The sequence below is a fragment of the Hypomesus nipponensis genome, chromosome 26, assembly GCF_054491055.1.
Source record: "Hypomesus nipponensis isolate SF chromosome 26, ASM5449105v1, whole genome shotgun sequence".
Lineage (NCBI taxonomy): Eukaryota > Metazoa > Chordata > Actinopteri > Osmeriformes > Osmeridae > Hypomesus > Hypomesus nipponensis.
The window spans coordinates 3,886,730-3,904,625 of NC_140386.1; the positions used below are offsets into that span (position 1 = coordinate 3,886,730).

The following is a 17,896-nucleotide window of genomic DNA, read 5'->3' on the forward strand; positions in this document are numbered from 1 at the left end:
AGGTAATACAACACCCTGTGCTTTTCAACCTCGAGGATTAATTTGATGTCGTCCTTCTCCTTGAAATTCTCCCTGATTTTAGAAATCGTCTTGGGGGTTCTCTCTCTATATCTGCACGCGTGTATGTTGCTTGCAACGCGTGACAACTCATTTCTCACAAATAAAACAACTACGGGCATGCTAGCTCAACAGATCAATCCGTTATTTTCATTCGTTTTCATCAGGGTAACCACATGGAAAAATTAAAAGTTTTAGAAACCAAAATTGTGTGTCAGTTACTTCTCCTTTATTGTATAAGTGGAGTATTGTAATAGTGGAAAAACGAGAGACAGCAAGAAATGTGTGTATGGTGTTTGTTAAATTAATGTGTTCCCATAATGTTATATTACCTGTTTAACATGATATGCCCCTATATTTTGTGGATAACGACCGATTTTTGTATCCAATATAATTTGACACCAATGTGATTGGTTGTTTATTTTGTTTTCTGTATTGCATTGCATTCTGGGTCATTGACCGTTAATTGTTACTGTGCACATGCCATGGCTGCTGATTGATATACCGGAGCTGTGAAGAAAGGAATAAAGAGATAAATGAAACATATGCAAGACGTGATTCTTTATCAACATGACGGAAGAGAATGAAAACTCAACAGTGTTTGAATGCACTACAGTTTATCAGAAAAAGATTTTTCTCAAAAGTGGGGGGACTAACAGGGGTCCCTATGAGACCAATCCCTCCCACTACCACAACATCCTGTGCCCCTGGTATTTACTGACCAGTTTTTCAGAACCTCCGCTTTTACACTTTTGAAGCACCGAGACTAGAAAAATCAACTAGACAAATATGTGTGTATTGAAAGATTATCTTAGATATGCCACTGATAAATATCACATTTTACAGGAACAGGGAAAAAAAAAGACGTCCAGTGTCCAGCTTTTAAATGCTGCTTTATTGTTCCACTAAGATCCCCAGAAATTTGTAATGGTCTTTGATTGAAACCCTTTATCCTTCATCTAATTTCCACTAATTGGTGAATGGCAGAGAAACTAAGGCTAAAGAGTGACACAATGGATGCTCGGCTAGGCTCACTTAAAAACTACTCAGCTTATTTTAGATTTCACAGAAATTGAAGCGTGGACTGGTTCCTGTGCTAACTTGGCCTTCTGCTTTAAGATCTAATCGTTTCTGCGTGAGGCACCCTAAAAAATTTAGTAACTGTTATCTAATGACTCATTTAAGAACGCGGCATATCATGTGTAAGACGTAGTGTGAATTATGCAATGCGATTTTAATAGGGACACTCGTCTCATCTTTGTCTTTTGAGGCAGCTTGTGAGAAATGTTGCTATTTTCCTTTGAGCTGTGCGAGGACATCATACACAGCTTTCATCTTGAAAGGTGTGGAAGATCATAGACTTATCATAGACTTGTTAAACTCGTTCTTGCATGAGAATTATGCTCAGGGCATACGACATATTTCACAACATGTACATATCACATATAACACACTTACGTCCATGGCCAGGATAGATGCCAGAACCACTTTTGAAAAACATCTAACATGTAAAATGACAATAACAGAGAATCACAATAAATTATGTTGTTCATTGGTGGTCAACGTGTTTGCAACATGCCCTCTCTTTGTATGACATGCATACAATATATAAAGGTTCTTTCTCTCCAATTTCTCTAAGCACTATTTTCCAGAACCTTGACTGCAAAAAAGACGAATCAAGATGTCAAACTTTAACAACCACTTCTGCTTAGACAATTGGAAACATTGAAGAAAAACAATGGTTTGTTGTACACAGACCGTTATGTCAACAGAACGTTTTCATGGAGAAAGATTGATCGTTACTAATGCACAATCATGATGAAACCATTTATTTAAAAAATGTACCATGACAAAGTAAATTCAACATAGTGGTGACACTTTTATTTTAAGAAGAATAACAAACAAACAAACCTTCACCAACAAAAAGAACAACAAAACACATACATGATAGTTGTGTTTGTGGCGCCTGATGGCATTAAAACTATCACTAAACATGTGATGGTTACATACAGTAAACCACAAACCCTATTTGGAATTTAAAGTATTGTGTTAAAGTTCTTCTTTCTTCTTTAAGATGATCTGGCGTATCATTTCCGTGATTTTGGGTCTGATTTCTTTGACAGGAACACTTGGCCCCCATGCATCAACTACCTTTCCATTTACATCAATGAGATACTTCCAGAAATTCCAGTCAGGTTCCTTCCCAGTTGCCTCTGAAAGCATAGAATAAATAAATAAAACAACTAAGAAGTCCTAAAGTATGGCTGCACACATACTATCTGAAAAACAAGTGACATTTCACAATGTTTATGCAATCTTCCAGTTTAACAATGGCTTGCCAGTTTCTCCACAATATAACCTGCTGGTCCTCACTCCAATTATCTAAACCACCCACATCATGTGCATGCCAGAGAGAAACCCCAAACACTGGTGTTAATTAAGTCCTAAAGCTCTGTTGCTATCATTCATGAAAAGACCTCTAGTGCACTGTTGGTATCTATTTTTTTTGCACCACCTGTTGCCAGTACACACACCTGCAAGGTACTTATAGATGTTGTTAGCCCCGGTTCCCACCACAGCAATTTTGCTAAAAAGTGGAAAGGAGACATCATAGACACGACGCACAAAGCTGTCAATCTCCTTGTCACTACCAGGCTCCTGCTGACCAAACTGGTTGCAGGGGAAGGCCATCACATTGAAGTGGTATGGCCCTAAGTCCCGCTGCAGCTGCTGTAGGTCTCTGTAATGCTCCTCTGTGAAACCACACTCACTGGCTACATTCACCACCAGGGACACCTGTATGGAAAACACAAGGAAAACACTGTAGAATCGCCATAATGATAATGGTTATATGGCTATTGACCAGGCATGTTTTGGTTGTAATAGTTATATGGTTATTATCACAACACAAACATGCGTGTATGTTGTTCCTATGCAAGGACAAAAAATGCAGGTCCGGATTCTATTAAATTTTGGCTTGGCAAAAAAGCCAAAGGAAATTGTTGTGTTAAAATTATTATTATTATGTAAATCATCAGGCACTTAGCTATAGCAGTATATTCTTGCAGATTGATTGTTGTATCCTACATCAAAAGGGCTCTAATGGGTATCTCAGGTGCACTTACAACTCCAAGTGTTTACATGTTCACCTAATAAACATTTGAAGATGAATACTCTTCTTTTAATTTGTTATTGAATGGCATATTCATGTGAATTTCAAGAGAAGCATTCATCTTTAAATGGGGCTTAAAGTGGTATGTAGGAGGACAAGGCACTTTCAGCTCCAATTACGGTTATCAATAGGGTTAATATGCCAAAAAGCAACAAAATTAGGCTTCAATCGGAGAAAAGTTGAAACAGTTAGAGGAAAAACGTGGTGATCTCAAAACATGTCATGTCATTGTCACTGATTAATTTTGCTGGCGCTGAAATACCTACGTTTGTTGATCTTGTAGTGTAATGTTGTCATCTAGTGTCAACATAAAGCTATCACACTTAGTGATCCACGCCATTTACAGAGAACAGTGAAATAACCGATTCTATAAAGCACCAGCCTACTTCAATTGGAAACTAGAATTATAATCGCCTAATGACCCCGACGTATTTCTTCACCCAATCGTCAACAATTAAACAGGCTAATCTTAGAAACGCACAGGTCACATTTAAAATATGTGTGGGGCTAAAGTACAATTATTGAACTGATAATATGTGCTTCGTGATTTTCCTGATTTAACTTGACTACTGTACTTGCGCTCGGGGGTTGCCACGTAGACTGACGATGGCTACAATGAATGGGTTAGACTAACTTCAGAAAAATGCCAGAGAATTTAACATGACTAGAAGATGGTTATGAAATCCATAAAATTAATGCATGCACATTGCAAATTGGGCAGTAACGCAGCAGGGTTTAGATCCAGGTACATTTTCTGTGTGAGCTTGATAGACTTACCGAACCCCTGTATTTCTCCAGAGACACTAATCTTCCTCTGCTATTAACTACCTTGAAAGTGTAAAAATCTTTTTGTTTAGCATCGATAAGATTGCATAAACATATACTTAATGTTAGCGCTCCGAAAAGCATTTTTACAACACTATGCTTACTATGTCTATGTTTAATGTATCAGGTTAAAGAGTGAACAAACTATGTTGGACTAAACTGCAACAGCAGAATAGGATTTGTCTGGGCACGGAATCCAATGACTGGACCAAGAAAAGTTTCGTTGGAAGGGCGGAGTTACATAACTCCATCCTAACTACACTCAAGATCAGTCTGTGCAACAAAACGAATGAAAAATGCAAACAACAACTTTCAACGCAAATTATTCATAGTTAACCAACACATGCAACACAAAATAGCTTATCTTCTTGATTATATTATCTGTATAAGAGCCGTCAGCGTCCGTACGATAACATTGATTAGGCTATATGAATATAAATACATATAGGCTATTTATATTCTGTTATGTGCAATTAATAAGGTAGTTGTGACACTTATTTGCAGAACTCTTGTGGTCGAAGAACATTTCAGACTTGGGTTCCCTTGGGTTCCACAACTCACATCATCAAGCTTCCCACAATGCAGCGAGTGTAACATGGCGTCCGTGGCTGCTGTTTTGGTCAGGCCTGTGTGGATGTGAAAAACAAAGCACTGAGAAGGAAGATGGAGAACAACTAGTGATATAGTCAGCACTAAATCTGCACACAGAAGTAAGACAACACCTGTTTCTTTGTATTCCGATTGCTTGTGAGGAAATTGTCTTTGCGTTTGAGCATGTATGATACCTTGCTCTGTCAAATCAACAATGATTTCCAAGTCAACTAGCTGGCTGCGCTAGCTTGCTAGCTAGCCTCCGTTAGCACCAATTCTATCCAACTGGCCTAGCCAGTTTACTATCTGGCGATACTTTGATACATGTTATATCTGTTTAAGAAGTTAGTATGGTGGTCTTATCGCCTTTTGCGATAGAGGTACTGTTTCGAGTACACTCCGATCATGGTGCCAACAAGCGCGTGAAGGTCGCGCTATGAGATGCAGTGTTTTGTCACGTTTGGTTCTTGTTTGTTTTGAGTGAACTTCTAGCTCGCCATCAGGTACTCGTACTGAAGTTGTATATAACTTAAGTATGTAACTTCGATGTAAGTAGCTAATTTGTTAATAGTCTCGTATCTGCAATATGTTTTAGTTGACATTGCGAGCCTCGTTTCATACATCAACAACTTTAGCTAAAAGAAAGTCAATAGTTAATGCTAGGGAAATTCTATCCTGCCGGTATTGTGGGATGGGCATGCCTTCCTTTTCGAACCGTAGGCTATTAGTTTCATTTCCGTCTGTTTCGGAATTTGTGTGGTTTGGAGGATGTATAAAAAGGTTTGTATGAACGGTTTGTTGTTGGCATTACATTTGCAAATTAGTATTTCACATCAGTCTGTAGGACCCTGATCTGGCAAGGTAAACTTTTCTTATTGTTCATGTAGCCAGTCATGATAATTACCAAGAATGTCAAATTTCCCTTTGGCAGGTTTTCATTTATCTTGATCTCTACCAACCTGGTCACAAGATCATCTGAGGCATTTCTTCATTCTGGGGCATAAAGAGAGGGAGGACGGGAGGCATGGAAGAGTCCAAAAGCCCACTGAAATCAGTTAAGACCTCCCGCAACGAGGCGAGAGGAGTCAAAGCTCCATCCACCAAGTCCCTAAAAGAGGTTCCAGCACAGAAAGAGGGCACCAGATCTGCCAGCCGAAGCAAAGAAAACGTCACCGTTGCAAAGGATGGTCATAAAGAAGCGGGCAGCCATGGGCTAGGGAAGGGCCCAATAGACGGCCCCCAGGACCAGGGACGAGGGAAGCCCCGCAGACTGACTGGGAGGACCAGCTCTGGAGAGAGGGGGAAAGGGAAAGCGGGAGGGCAGCAACAGGCAGGGCAGGTTCCTAACTCCAGGGCTTTGCCGGCCCCAGACAGTGGACCTACTGCGGTGCCCAAAGCCCCAGAGGAAGGCCCCGCCAAGGAGACAAAGTCCTCAAAGGCAGCCCACGTGAAAGAGAAGCCAATCGGTGTGTCTTTAGACTCGTAATGTACTCATAAGTTCCACCGTGACCGTCGATTTTAAATGGGCTTCAACTTTTGTGCTGCCCACTTGTCATTTTACAACGATTCACTCTGAGGCTGTATCTTATTGGAATGTCGGCCTGTATATATTTTGTTGTTTGCAGGCGAGAATGCCGGAGTGCTTGTGGGCTTGCCTGTCCAGGAGGGCAGGGCTGCCGGATCAGGGATGGAGGGTGGCGCCGGGATTACTGACCAACAGCTTGGCCTCAAACAGGCAGAAGACCGCCTGTACCGGGACTACATTCACAGACTGGTGAAGGTAAGGATTGGGCGTTCCTTATGCCGAGCTACACGCAACACTGAGTAGTTCTTGTTGTTTGTGCTTCCAAGCGATCGTTTGGGAAGGCTGCAATGGAGCTTCTGTTGTCTTCTCATTTGCCTATCCAAAGTTTAGGGTTGGACGTGATCAACAGCTCCTCGGTCCTGATTGGCTTTCTTTTTCTAATTTTGTTCTTCACAGCCGTCTCCTGAGTACCCTAACTTCCAATACGTATGCAAACTGTGTTCAGTGCACATTGAGAACATACAAGGGGCCCACAAACACATCAAGGAGAAGAGACACAAGAGGAACATTATGGTATTACGGAACGTTTTGTTGCATTTTCGACGTATTTTTGTCTCACTCAGGTGTCCAATTCCGTAACCGGTAAGATTCTCAAACCCTTGTTTAAGAGGGACTGTGCTGTCGTATCGTTCTGCTGTTCCAGGAGAAGCAGGAGGAGAATGAGTTGCGTGCACTGCCTCCACCTTCCTCTGCCCAGCTGAGAGCAGTGGATGCTGCCATCTTGGAAACCGCCAGCCAGCATGGCATCTCCGAAGAGGACTTCGAGGTACGTCAAGCTGTGGTCACCAGGATGGAAGAGACCATCAAGCTACACCTAGCAGGTAACTGTTAGTGTAAAGGCGGTCTGTCATGGACCTCTCCACCACTGTCAGTAATTGCGCAAATATTTCAAAAGTTATGACTTTAATGTGTAGATTTACACTTAGTCCAAAACGTTCAGCGTTTAAAATACTTTTTTTTGTTTTTTTTTGTGGTATGCTGGGTAATGTTGTTTTTCTCATTTTGACAATTAGCAAAAAAGGGGTCTGTTGTCGGCCATTCACTCTCCAACAAGGGTAGCCTACAAAACATCAAGGTTGACGCTGCATAATACATATGCATATAGCCTTTGGTGTGAAGGCGTGTTTAGATATGTAAATATAGAACGTTGTTGTATTTGAATGGTCACCTTTTGTGTGTGTAGACCTAGAATCTTCACATGATCCCATACGTCGTCAGCCTCATTTAGCGGTAACGAGAAGTGCCACGCGTGTGGCGCTGTGACGTTAATGTGCTTATTTCTTCCTTCCCAGCATGCTCCCTCCGTCTCTATGGCTCCTGCCTTACCCGATTTGCCTTCAAAACGAGTGACATCAACATTGACGTCACCTACCCCCCCACCGTAAGTGTCTCCACTTTCTCTGGGCCTTGTAACAGCCGTGTAACAACGCGAGAAAGATGTGTATGAAGAGCTTGTCCTTATCACCTATTGTTCTACGTAGGGATGACCTTGAATAGGACGCAACTGGTTTTGGGAGTGAAATGATCAAAATGATAACGAGAAGTACTGGTCAGGATAGGTTGAAATTGGACATTTAAAAGAAGTAACAACAATCTTAGCAGTTATGTCTTTAAATGCCCTCTGCTCTCTCTGTTTCCTTAGATGACACAGCCAGATGTATTGATACAAGTACTGGAAATCCTGAAGAACAGTGGTTAGTTGGACCTTGAGTGGCATCCTTTGTTGAGGCTGTAATATTAGCATGAGGTCTATAGTGAGACTCAATGAGCTCTTTATGCCCCACTCTGTAGAGCTACATTCATTGTTTAAACCAGTCTTCATGTTAATCAGTTTTACACTTGATCCACATATAAAACACAATTTCACAAATATACAACGCAGACTAAACACTTATGTGGAGTGTATACCATAAATGACACTAAGGAGAATATTGTCTTGTTTGGTTTTATGTTTTTACAGCTCAACTTTCTGAGGTTGAGTCTGACTTTCATGCCAAAGTTCCCGTGATATTCTGCAGAGATATCAATAGGTAAGTTATCCTGACAGCACGTCTCCAACTTTTTCTCTACACCACAATTCCGGGATGTCAAGCACACACCATCTGTCTCTCTAAAACCCAGAGACCCAGCTGAGCTCCCAGTACGACCCAGCGCTCATTAAGCTTGATTTTCATTTGGATACAAGGTATCCCACTGTTCAGGGTCATCTTCTAAGTCGTCTCGTCCTCTGTCTTATCCAGCGGGCTTATGTGCAAGGTGAGTGCCGGGAACGACGTTGCCTGCCTCACCACCAACCACCTAGCTGCACTGGCGAAACTGGAACCTCGACTCATTCCCCTGGTCCTGGCCTTCCGCTACTGGGCAAGGGTGAGGCTGGAGGAGAAATGACTGGATTTCACTAGTTCGGTCTTGGCCTAGACCAGGAGTCCCCTGACGAACTGTAATTGAAATCTGTTCCTCTTTTGTAGCTGTGCCACATTGACTGCCAAGCGGAAGGAGGGATACCGTCCTACTCCTTCTCCCTCATGGTCATCTTCTTCCTCCAGCAGAGGAGAACACCTATCCTCCCAGTTTACCTGGGTTACTGGGTAAGCTACACCGGGGGTCTCCGCCCAGAGCGATGCAGACCCCAGACTCGGTTCATTATTCCTGGGGGAAAAAACTCCAGAGCTCTTGCAGACATGTCCATGTTGTCCTCTACTGTTACAGGCCCAGGCACGAACCAGTTCCTAAAGTGGGCCGTGCCTTTTTGTTGTTGTTGACTGAACCGAACAAAAGGAGGTGCAACCACATTTTTGTTGTGTTGTTGTTAAGATCGAAGGCTTCGATGTGAAGACCGTGGATGAGTATCATCTGACTGGAGTGGAGATGGACATCTTTGTGGGATGGGCGCACAGACCGCCCAGCACCAACGAGGGGCGAAGTGACGGCAGGGGGGAGGCGAAGGCGAAGCCAGAGCCCAAACCTCATGCTGGCCACTCAGAGGGAATGGTAAACCTAAATGCTTGATCGAATCCATTCAGAGCTGTCGCTCTCAACCCTGGGCCTCAGGGAACCCCCCCTTCCCCCCGATGTTTCGATGTTTCCTTCTTCCAACACACCTGATACAAATGAACACGTTGTTAGAAGCCTAACAACACGTTGTTAGACGACCCGTTCCTTTGAACCAGGTGTGTTGGAGCAGGGACACTCTTAAACATGCAGGGCATGGGGTCCCTGAGGACCAAGGTGGATGACCCCCGATTTACAGGAACACCCACTCAGCAAACAGCTCGGATCAAATAACCCTCCTTCCAAAAACCCCCCAAAAAGTTTTAATGGAGCTCTCTGGTCTTGACACGGTCTGCTCTTATGCTGTCTCTCCCCCAGACTCGTCTGACCCTCGACCTCGGGAAAGGCGTGTCTCTGGGCCAGTTGTGGCTCGAGATGCTTCGCTTCTACACGCTGGAGTTTGCCCTGGAGGAGCACATCATCAGCATCCGCCTCCGAGAGCTCCTCTCCAGGGAGGGGAAGAACTGGCCCCGCCGCCGGCTCGCCATCGAAGGTGAGGGGAGGACCACGTTGCAAACTGTCCGATCCTTTGAAACCTTCCCGGGGGACGGGGGAAAAACGTCCAGCTTTCGCCTTGACATTCCGTCAGAGTTCTATTGATGTCACCATCCATTTTTTTTTCTTCTTCTTCTACTTTTCTCTATCCAGATCCTTTTGCTCTGAAAAGGAACGTCGCCCGAAGTCTGAACAGTCAGATGGTCTTTGAGTACATCCAGGAGCGCTTCCGCACCGCGTACAAATACTTCGCCTGTCCGCAGGGCAGGGCCACCGGGGGGTGCCATAGCGCCAGGAAGGCTTCCAAACTCCACCCGAACAATGACGAAGACGAGGGGAAGGACGTGACGTCGGCGAACGCCAGAGAGCGCGACGGACGACGCGTAGCCAACGACGAGAGCTCTGACGCGAAGGAGGAGGGCGAGAGCGAGGAAGACGGCGGTTTGGATCCATGTCCGGGGAGGGAAGCAGGGGAGTTGGCCCGCAGCGTCCGGGACCTGGCCCTCAGCGAGGGCGGCAGCTCCACAGGAGGGGCTCCTGCCGACCACGATGCCCAGGAGGCCCATGCTGTCCTTAGGGTTTCCTCTCCCGGTGCCTGCCCACGCTCCACCCCCAACGGCCTGCCTGACAGCGAGGAGGAGGAGGAGGAGGAGGGGGAGATGCGACGGGACATGCTGACCCCTGTTGCTCCGGAGGATCTGCACTATATCTTTGACCAAATGATTTTCACAGGGGGAAAGGTAAAGCACACTCCCACATGGTTTACACTCCCCCCCCCCCCCCCCCATCAAATAAAAGACAATATAATATGTCATATGAAAGTAAATGTAGAAACAAAATATGAAGCTACTGCGCAGTTGCGGTTGTCTTTCAAGGTGGTGAAATCACGAACACTCCTCCGTTTCCCCTCAGCCTCCCACAGTCGTGTGCAGCATTTGCAAGCGAGACGGCCACCTGAAGGACGAGTGTCCTGAGGACTTCAAGAAGATCGAACTGAAGCCCCTGCCCCCCATGAGCGATCGCTTTCGCGACATCCTGGATGGCCTCTGCCGACTCTGCTACCGTTAGTCCCCCCTAAAGCGCAACACCACAATTCCATTTGTAACTTCATACATTTTCGGAAAGGCAGGATAGGCAACATTTGTGAACCTGGCTATTTTTGCTAGAGTTTGAAAGGATTCAAACCAAAATATCCCACCCCCTCCCTTAAAAGGCACACACATGCCTGACTACTGTCCTGAGGTAGTTAGGTAGACAGACAAGTAGCTCGTCCAATCGTTGCATTTAAACTAAATGCCGTCCAATCATTAGTGCCGGTCCGACCTTAATAATTGGTTGTGATTATTACAGTTCTGCAATGCCCATAGATATCGGTTTTATTTAATTTGACTGTCAAACCTTTTGATTTAATGGTTGCTATCAGGATATACTGTATATATATATTTTTTGCAAATATGACAAAATTGCTTCAACATTTTGTTGTTTAAACGGCTTTTAAAATGGACATTGGATGGACGCAGATGGAAAAAAGCAAGTGAGACTTGACATAACGCCATGTTTGTCTTTTATACGTTGTGCTTGCAGATGAGCTGTCCCCTTCTCTCGGAGAGCAGCAGAAGAGAGAACAGATCCTGGTCAGTCTGGAGAGGTTCATACGCAAGGAGTACAACGGTACGTGGCCCTCCGGGGCGTCCAAACACCACCGAGACGTTCGCAACGCGAGCCAGACCACCCGGCGTTTAGGTTTCGCGTCGAGTTGACGGAAAATGCTCTCGTCCCTTCCAGACAAAGCCCAGCTGTGTTTGTTTGGCTCATCCAAAAACGGCTTTGGCTTCCGCGACAGTGACCTCGACATCTGCATGACCCTGGAGGGCCACGACACAGCAGAGGTATGAAGTGTGTGTCTGTTGGGGGGGGGGGGATCAACATGGATCTTTCTGCTACCTCCCACTTTTTCCAGAATCTCATGTCCGTTCCCTTTACCCAACAGCTGCTAAACTGCAAAGAGATCATCGAAGGACTCGCCAAGGTGCTCAAAAAACACACAGGTAAGTGACAACTCTGGATCAGTCAGGTCTGCGATGCTACCTTCATATCTCCCGAAAAAAAGTTTGTGCCACTCATTCCTGCTCATGCTTTTTTCGCCTTTCCCAGGACTTCGGAACATCCTGCCTATCACAACAGCTAAAGTGCCTATTGTGAAGTTTGAACACAGGCAAAGTGGCCTGGAGGGAGACATCAGCCTTTACAACACCCTGGTAAGGAACCTCTGTAGACTGTCTCTGAGTAGAGTTTGACTTAATTGATGCCCACAAGAGGAAATGCACTGTTAACTGTCACAAAATCAATTATTTAAAGACACAGGATGATTATTCGAGTTGATAAACAGCTGTCCTAGTTGGCATGCCGAGTAGTTGTAAAACACGATGAAGGTGCAAATTGGTGTAAAGTGTTCATAAATAAGGCTGACATGTATCCATAAGCAAACCTAGCATGTGAAGTGTCTGTAAGTAGGCCAGGCATGTACGTAAGCCTAACATGTAAAGGGTCCGTACGTAAGCCTAACATGTAAAGGGTCCGTATGTAAGCCTAACATGTAAAGGGTCCATAAGGCGTTTTTGAGGTTCATGTTGTTTAATTGTAACTTGTTTAATTACATGCTCTTAGTTCTTCCCTTTGGCACTTATTATTATTTATTTTTTTTACAATGTATGCTTCATGTTTGGCTACCCGCAATGTTTGGGGCTATCTCGGTGTTATGATCAGTGACCTATGCACTTTTGTAAAGCTCTTTCTTGGAAGTCGCTTTGGATAAAAGTGTCTGCTAAAAGAATAAATGTAAATAAGCAAGCTTGTATGTCTAGACTAGAGCATTCTTTCACCTGGACAGGCTTCCTCTGTAGCTAGCTCCGGCACATCACACACAACTGGCTGTTCTGACAAGCTCCTTCCCCCCCCCCCAGGCTCAGCATAACACCAGGATGCTAGCGACCTACGCCGCTATCGACCCCCGCGTACAGTACCTGGGCTACACCATGAAAGTCTTCGCCAAGGTAGGGGCGGTTTTTGAGGAACTAATCCGACGCGGTGTCTCTTAACACTGTCTAACCCCCCCCCCCTTCCCCGTGTGTGTGCGCCTCCCCTCGCAGCGCTGCGACATTGGCGACGCGTCCAGGGGCAGTCTGTCGTCCTACGCCTACATCCTCATGGTGCTCTACTTCCTGCAGCAGAGGCAGCCCCCAGTCATCCCCGTTCTACAGGAGGTAAACCACACTCCCACCCCCAACCCGCCTTCATCAACTTTTAGGAGCGTCTCAGGAGAGTCTATATACCATGGTTGTTTTTGGTCGCCCCCTCTCTCTCTTTCTCAGATCTTTGACGGTCAGAGCGTCCCTCAGAGGATGGTGGACGGCTGGAACGCCTTCTTCTTCAACGACATCGACGAACTGGTGAGTCGCCGGGGGCGTCCTCTCCTTCCTGTCCCAACGTGTGTCCCTCCCCCTCTCTCTCCTCCCTTCACCCCTCCCTGTATTTCTCCTCTCCCCCAACCCTCTCTCCCTCTCCTCCCTTCACCCCCCTCTCTCGCCTCAATTCACTCCACCGCTCTGTCTCTCCACCATCCACCCTTCCGCCCTCGTCCCTTCACCTCTCTCTCTACTTCTCTCACTCTGACTCCACCCTTCCTCCCTCGTCCCTTTACCCCCTCTCTCCTTTACTTCTCTCACTCTGTCTCTCCATCCTTCCTCCTTCGTCCATTCACCTCTCTCTGTCCTCTACTCCTCTCACTCTATCTCTCCACCCTTCCTCCTTCGTCTTTTCACCTCTCTCTCTACTTCTCTCACTCTGACTCCACCATTCCTCCCTCGTCCCTTTACCTCTCTCTCTTCTCTACTCCTCTCACTATCTCTCCACCCTTCCTCCCTCGTCCCTTCACCTCTTTCTCTCCTCTACTCCTCTCACTCTCTCTCTCCACCCTTCCTCCTTCGTTCCTTCACCTCTCTCTCTCCTCTACTCCTCTCACTCACTCACTCTCCCTTCCTCCCTTCCTGGGTAGCGGCGGCGGCTGCCGGAGCACAGTCAGAACGGGGAGTCTGTGGGCGAGCTGTGGTTGGGCCTGCTGCGCTTCTACACCGAGGAGTTTGACTTCAAGGAGCACGTGATCAGCATCCGCCAGAGGAAGCGCCTCACCACCTTCGAGAAGCAGTGGACGTCCAAGTGCATCGCCATCGAAGGTGTTCACTCAATGACGTTTTTTCCACGTTATCGTTGTGATTGAAAAAAAACTAAAATAATAATATGAATCCCTCGCTTCACTGTGGTTGTCCCTTCAGATCCCTTTGACTTGAATCATAATCTCGGTGCTGGAGTTTCGCGCAAAAGTAAGTGAACATGACAGAGGATCCACTCTAAGCAGGAGTGTGAATCAATTAAGGAAGTTTATTTCCAATCAAAAGTCTTAGCCTTATTCGAGTTTCATAAATAAATAAATAAACATATAAAAGAAAGTTGACACAGCGCACTATTACATGAGAATTCAACTGATTGTATTGCTGCGTTTATGCAGCTTTGTCGCCCAAAGACAAATGAGATGGCTCTCACGTCTGGGACATAGATGGATCCGTTCAGGGAAGGGTTTGTTTCAGTCACCACGGCTTAACCCCCACCCTCTGTCTCCCCACACAGTGACCAACTTCATCATGAAGGCCTTCATAAATGGGAGAAAGTTGTTCGGAACACCCTTCTACCCTCAACACGGCATGGAGGCGGTGGGTTACACACTACACACACACCGGTTCTCCTTGTGTCATGCGAGGAAACTGCTGATCGTTCTAGAAGCGTTCTCTCTGCGTCTGACCCTATGTTCCTGGGTTCTTTCGCTGTTGCAGGACTACTTCTTCGACTCCAAGGTGCTAACGGACGGGGAACTGGCACCCAACGACCGCTGCTGCAGGATCTGTGGCAAGATCGGCCACTACATGAAGGACTGTCCCAAGAGACGCAGGTACGTGTCCTTCCGCCTGGACGCTTGGAACCCGCGCTCTTGGCGCGCGCCGTCAGCGGCGTGGATGAGCCGTGGCTGACTTGTGCGTTTGCGCGCGTGTGTGTGTCTCAGGATGAAGAAAAAGGAGAACGAGAAGGAGGAGGATGCGATGAAGGACGATGAGCCCCGAGAGAGGCGCTGCTTCCAGTGTGGGGACATGGGCCACGTTCGGAGGGACTGCCCAGAGTACCGCCAGCTCCGACAGAGGGCTGCCGGCGGGCCGGGTAAACACACACACCACACACCCACCACACACACACACTAGGGGTTGCACATTTCCTGCATTTTCCTTAACCAATAGTTGAACACGTTAACAATCAATAATCGATGAATCATTAAGGACGAAAATATTAAATGCACATATTTTCTCAGTTTAAGTTTAAACAACAATATAAGCACATTCATTACGAGAAACATTGATTCACAAAGCACAATAGGTTTAAACAAACAGCCGGCAATCGCTAGCTACTGCTGTCGTAAAGTTGCAACTTCATGACATTTCGTACAATTCCGAATCAGGGGCAGTAATGATGAATATAGCAGAAACACTGGGACGCAATTACTGCAATTTTTAGACTAACAATGGAGATGGCAAATGTTATTGGGCAATTCATTTTTAACCGGCAATTCATCGATTAATGATTAATCATGAACATTCCTAACACACAAACACACACACATACTCACAAACACACCAGTTCAGAACAAACCCATTTTTTGGAACAGCTGTCTGTAGGACGACTCATTTTAGGGACGGTCTGGCTTGACAGTATACACGCCAGTAAGGGGCAGTAGTGACTCAAGAGTTTTGCTTTCCTGCCTCCCACAGTTCCCCACATGATGCGTGCCATGGTGAGCTCCCAGTCCATCCCCATCCCCCAGACCACCCCAGACCGTCCTGGGCGAACCAGACAGCCTTCTGAGTGTGTGAGTATACATATCCTCGAACTTAGTCCCCAGGCTAGACCGAGGGTACTACACTGGTACTGTGCGTCTTTATATCCGTCACCGTTATGCTTGGAAGTTCAGTTAATTACAAGATGAGCCATTTTTGTGGCGTAATAAATGGCCTTTTTCCTCCCCCTAATTCTCTCCTTCCGACTCGCTCCTCTTTCCAGTCAGACAGCCGCCAGACTCCGCCCTACTCGCCCCAGCCCACCCCGTTTTCTCAGAGCTCCTCGCAGGCCTCCGGCTCTCCTCAGCCCGCCCAGAGCAAGACCTCCACCGTGGGCCCCCCCAAGCAGCCCCACACCCAGGTCCCTCTGTCCCTCTTCAGCTTCCCCCCGGCACACCCCAGCCAGTATCCCCACAGCGCACTCACCGCCCTGGGCCTGCTCCCGGCCCACCAGTCCCAGCCTCGCCATCCGGGCCCACACCCCTCCGCCTCCTGGCCCATCCACGGCCCCGTCATCCAGACCTCCAGCTCCAATGCCCCTTCCCCTCCTGGCCTTAAATTCCCCCTGCGCCCAGCTTCGGGGAATGGGAACGGGAATGGGGCCTCTGGCCCGGTTGGCAGCCCCTTGAACCTCAACGATCCCAGCATTATCTTCGCCCAGCCGGCGGGGAGGCAGCTAGGCCTGGGAGGGCCGGGACGGGAAGGGCACTGGCACAACCACCTGGCACAGCCGGGGGCGCTGGTGGGCAACGGCACTGTGGGCAAGTCAGGTACTCACCGGGTGAACACTGGGGGGCACTGTTTTTGTCTCGTCTTGGTCCGTCTCTCTGTCTTGCTTGGTTGGTTCCAGCTGTCGAATGTGGCTAGGGTTGAAGTATTCGTCACTGCCAGAGTCAGTGGATTTTAGGGAGAGACAAGCTTGAGTGGTTTCCTAAATGTAAGCGTTTCCATGTATTCATTCGGCGGACGCTTTTATCCAAGGCGAAGCACAAATGGGTCCGAGAGTAAGTGCAGCAGATGATGAAAGTCTAGACGTTTGAGATTCCATTTTCCTCTTGTTCAAGGAGTTTTCAGTAAGTGTGTGTGTGTGTGTGTGTGTGTCTGTCTGTGCATTATCAGTGTTTTTCATGTGCCAAGGTAAGAATCACCTATGGTTTGGGTCTGGTGTTTGAAGTCTCGGAGAATCAGTGCGCTAAAAGCATTGGTAGAACACGGTGGCACTGTGAAATTGTCAAAACTGTTATTTATTGCAGACGAGAATAGCCTGCTGCAGTTCATGTATTTAAGCTGTCCTTCTCTCCTTTGCTCTGCAGAGCCAAGCTACCAGACCCACTTTGGGGGTGTGACCCAGGGGTCTCGGTCCTGGGAGCACGGCAACACAGCCCACTACTCCCTGTCGCCGTCCTGGCCTTATCGCATGCCCCAGAATTTCCTCCAGCAGGGCAATGGGGGCTTCCAGCCTGGCAAGCCCTTCATGGGCCAAGGTGAGAGACCAGCGATACCCACCAACACTCCCCTCTGTCACGTTTATAAATGACAGTGCCACTTTAATGTTTTTTTATCCATCATCGTTCTCTCGTGAAAGACTGGGGTTACGTATGACCATTTTGTCTCGCTTTCTTCCTTAGGGTCTGTGGTTCACCCAAGTCAGCATTTTCCTCTGCTACCCCATGGCAGACACCACGTCAACCTGAACTACATCCAACAGAAAAAATAAACTGTGGCGTCATTGTTTCTGGATTAAGACGTATGGTTCCCTACGTAACAAAACATTGTTGTCTAACTTTTAATCATTTGGTCACAGGACTTTTTAAAATGAAATGTTTTTCATTTTTTGTACAGTTTTGGTTTTTTGTCAAATTACATTGATTTGTGATACAAATGTCAAATATTTTTTAATACCCCCATTTTTGAGGGGGTCCAAAAAGTGTTTTTATTTTATGTGTAAAGTAAGGAGGTAAAATGTATACCTTTATTTTTATTAGATGTGTTCATACTTTGCTTGCTGAAAAATGAAGGCTTTGAATAGACATTTGTTTTAAAAACAATCTTAACATGCCGCCCCTAATTATGTAGTGCCAAAAAGTTATAGTTTGCAAAAGAAGAAAAAAAACGGACAAAATAGAAAACCCCCTAAAAATAAAATAAAGAAAAGCAACAACTTCTGTGGCTCCTTGTTTTTGG

The 17,896-nt window shown here is 46.3% G+C and overlaps 2 protein-coding genes across 4 annotated transcripts; one reads left to right on the plus strand and one right to left on the minus strand.

The window, feature by feature from the left end:
* Positions 1–1,916: 1,916 nt before the first annotated feature.
* On the minus strand, positions 1,917–5,174 carry gpx7 (glutathione peroxidase 7). 3 transcript variants are annotated; one of them, XM_084692717.1, is made up of 4 exons: positions 4,840–5,174; positions 4,616–4,680; positions 2,592–2,853; positions 1,917–2,270 (listed from the first exon to the last, which is right to left on the minus strand). In XM_084692717.1, exons 2-4 carry the CDS (start codon positions 4,649–4,651, stop codon positions 2,107–2,109), a joined length of 462 nt encoding a protein of 153 aa, XP_084548843.1. In that variant the 5' UTR covers positions 4,652–4,680; positions 4,840–5,174; the 3' UTR covers positions 1,917–2,106. The 3 variants fall into 3 exon arrangements, with proteins under 3 accessions (XP_084548843.1, XP_084548842.1, XP_084548841.1); XM_084692716.1 differs by having other exon boundaries at positions 4,777–5,173; XM_084692715.1 differs by lacking the exons at positions 4,616–4,680; positions 4,840–5,174 and adding an exon at positions 4,007–4,550.
* Positions 4,639–17,873, plus strand: tut4 (terminal uridylyl transferase 4). The gene is made up of 30 exons (XM_084692714.1): positions 4,639–4,764; positions 5,577–6,111; positions 6,271–6,425; positions 6,627–6,743; positions 6,874–7,051; positions 7,523–7,611; positions 7,873–7,924; positions 8,191–8,260; positions 8,471–8,597; positions 8,699–8,818; positions 9,045–9,221; positions 9,600–9,774; positions 9,930–10,516; positions 10,689–10,839; positions 11,361–11,447; positions 11,562–11,665; positions 11,767–11,824; positions 11,931–12,034; positions 12,740–12,829; positions 12,926–13,039; positions 13,148–13,225; positions 13,831–14,008; positions 14,108–14,155; positions 14,460–14,542; positions 14,663–14,778; positions 14,890–15,041; positions 15,647–15,744; positions 15,936–16,482; positions 17,026–17,196; positions 17,341–17,873. The coding sequence occupies exons 2-30, from the start codon at positions 5,670–5,672 to the stop codon at positions 17,427–17,429; spliced, it is 4,557 nt and encodes a 1,518-aa protein (XP_084548840.1). The 5' UTR covers positions 4,639–4,764; positions 5,577–5,669; the 3' UTR covers positions 17,430–17,873.
* The last annotated feature ends 23 nt before the right edge of the window (positions 17,874–17,896 follow it).

Excerpts from the sequence above, each read along its gene's own strand:
- tut4 (XM_084692714.1), top strand. The coding sequence starts at position 5,670 with ATGGAAGAGTCCAAAAGCCCACTGAAATCAGTTAAGACCTCCCGCAAC. Across the intron at positions 7,612-7,872 it reads ACGTCACCTACCCCCCCACC|ATGACACAGCCAGATGTATT; the intron begins GTAAGTGTCTCC and ends CTGTTTCCTTAG. Across the intron at positions 14,543-14,662 it reads CTCAACACGGCATGGAGGCG|GACTACTTCTTCGACTCCAA; the intron begins GTGGGTTACACA and ends TCGCTGTTGCAG.
- gpx7 (XM_084692715.1), bottom strand. The coding sequence starts at position 4,138 with ATGCTTTTCGGAGCGCTAACATTAAGTATATGTTTATGCAATCTTATC. Across the intron at positions 2,854-4,006 it reads TGGAGAAATACAGGGGTTCG|GTGTCCCTGGTGGTGAATGT; the intron begins GTAAGTCTATCA and ends TTTTCCATACAG. Across the intron at positions 2,271-2,591 it reads CATCTATAAGTACCTTGCAG|AGGCAACTGGGAAGGAACCT; the intron begins GTGTGTGTACTG and ends CTATGCTTTCAG.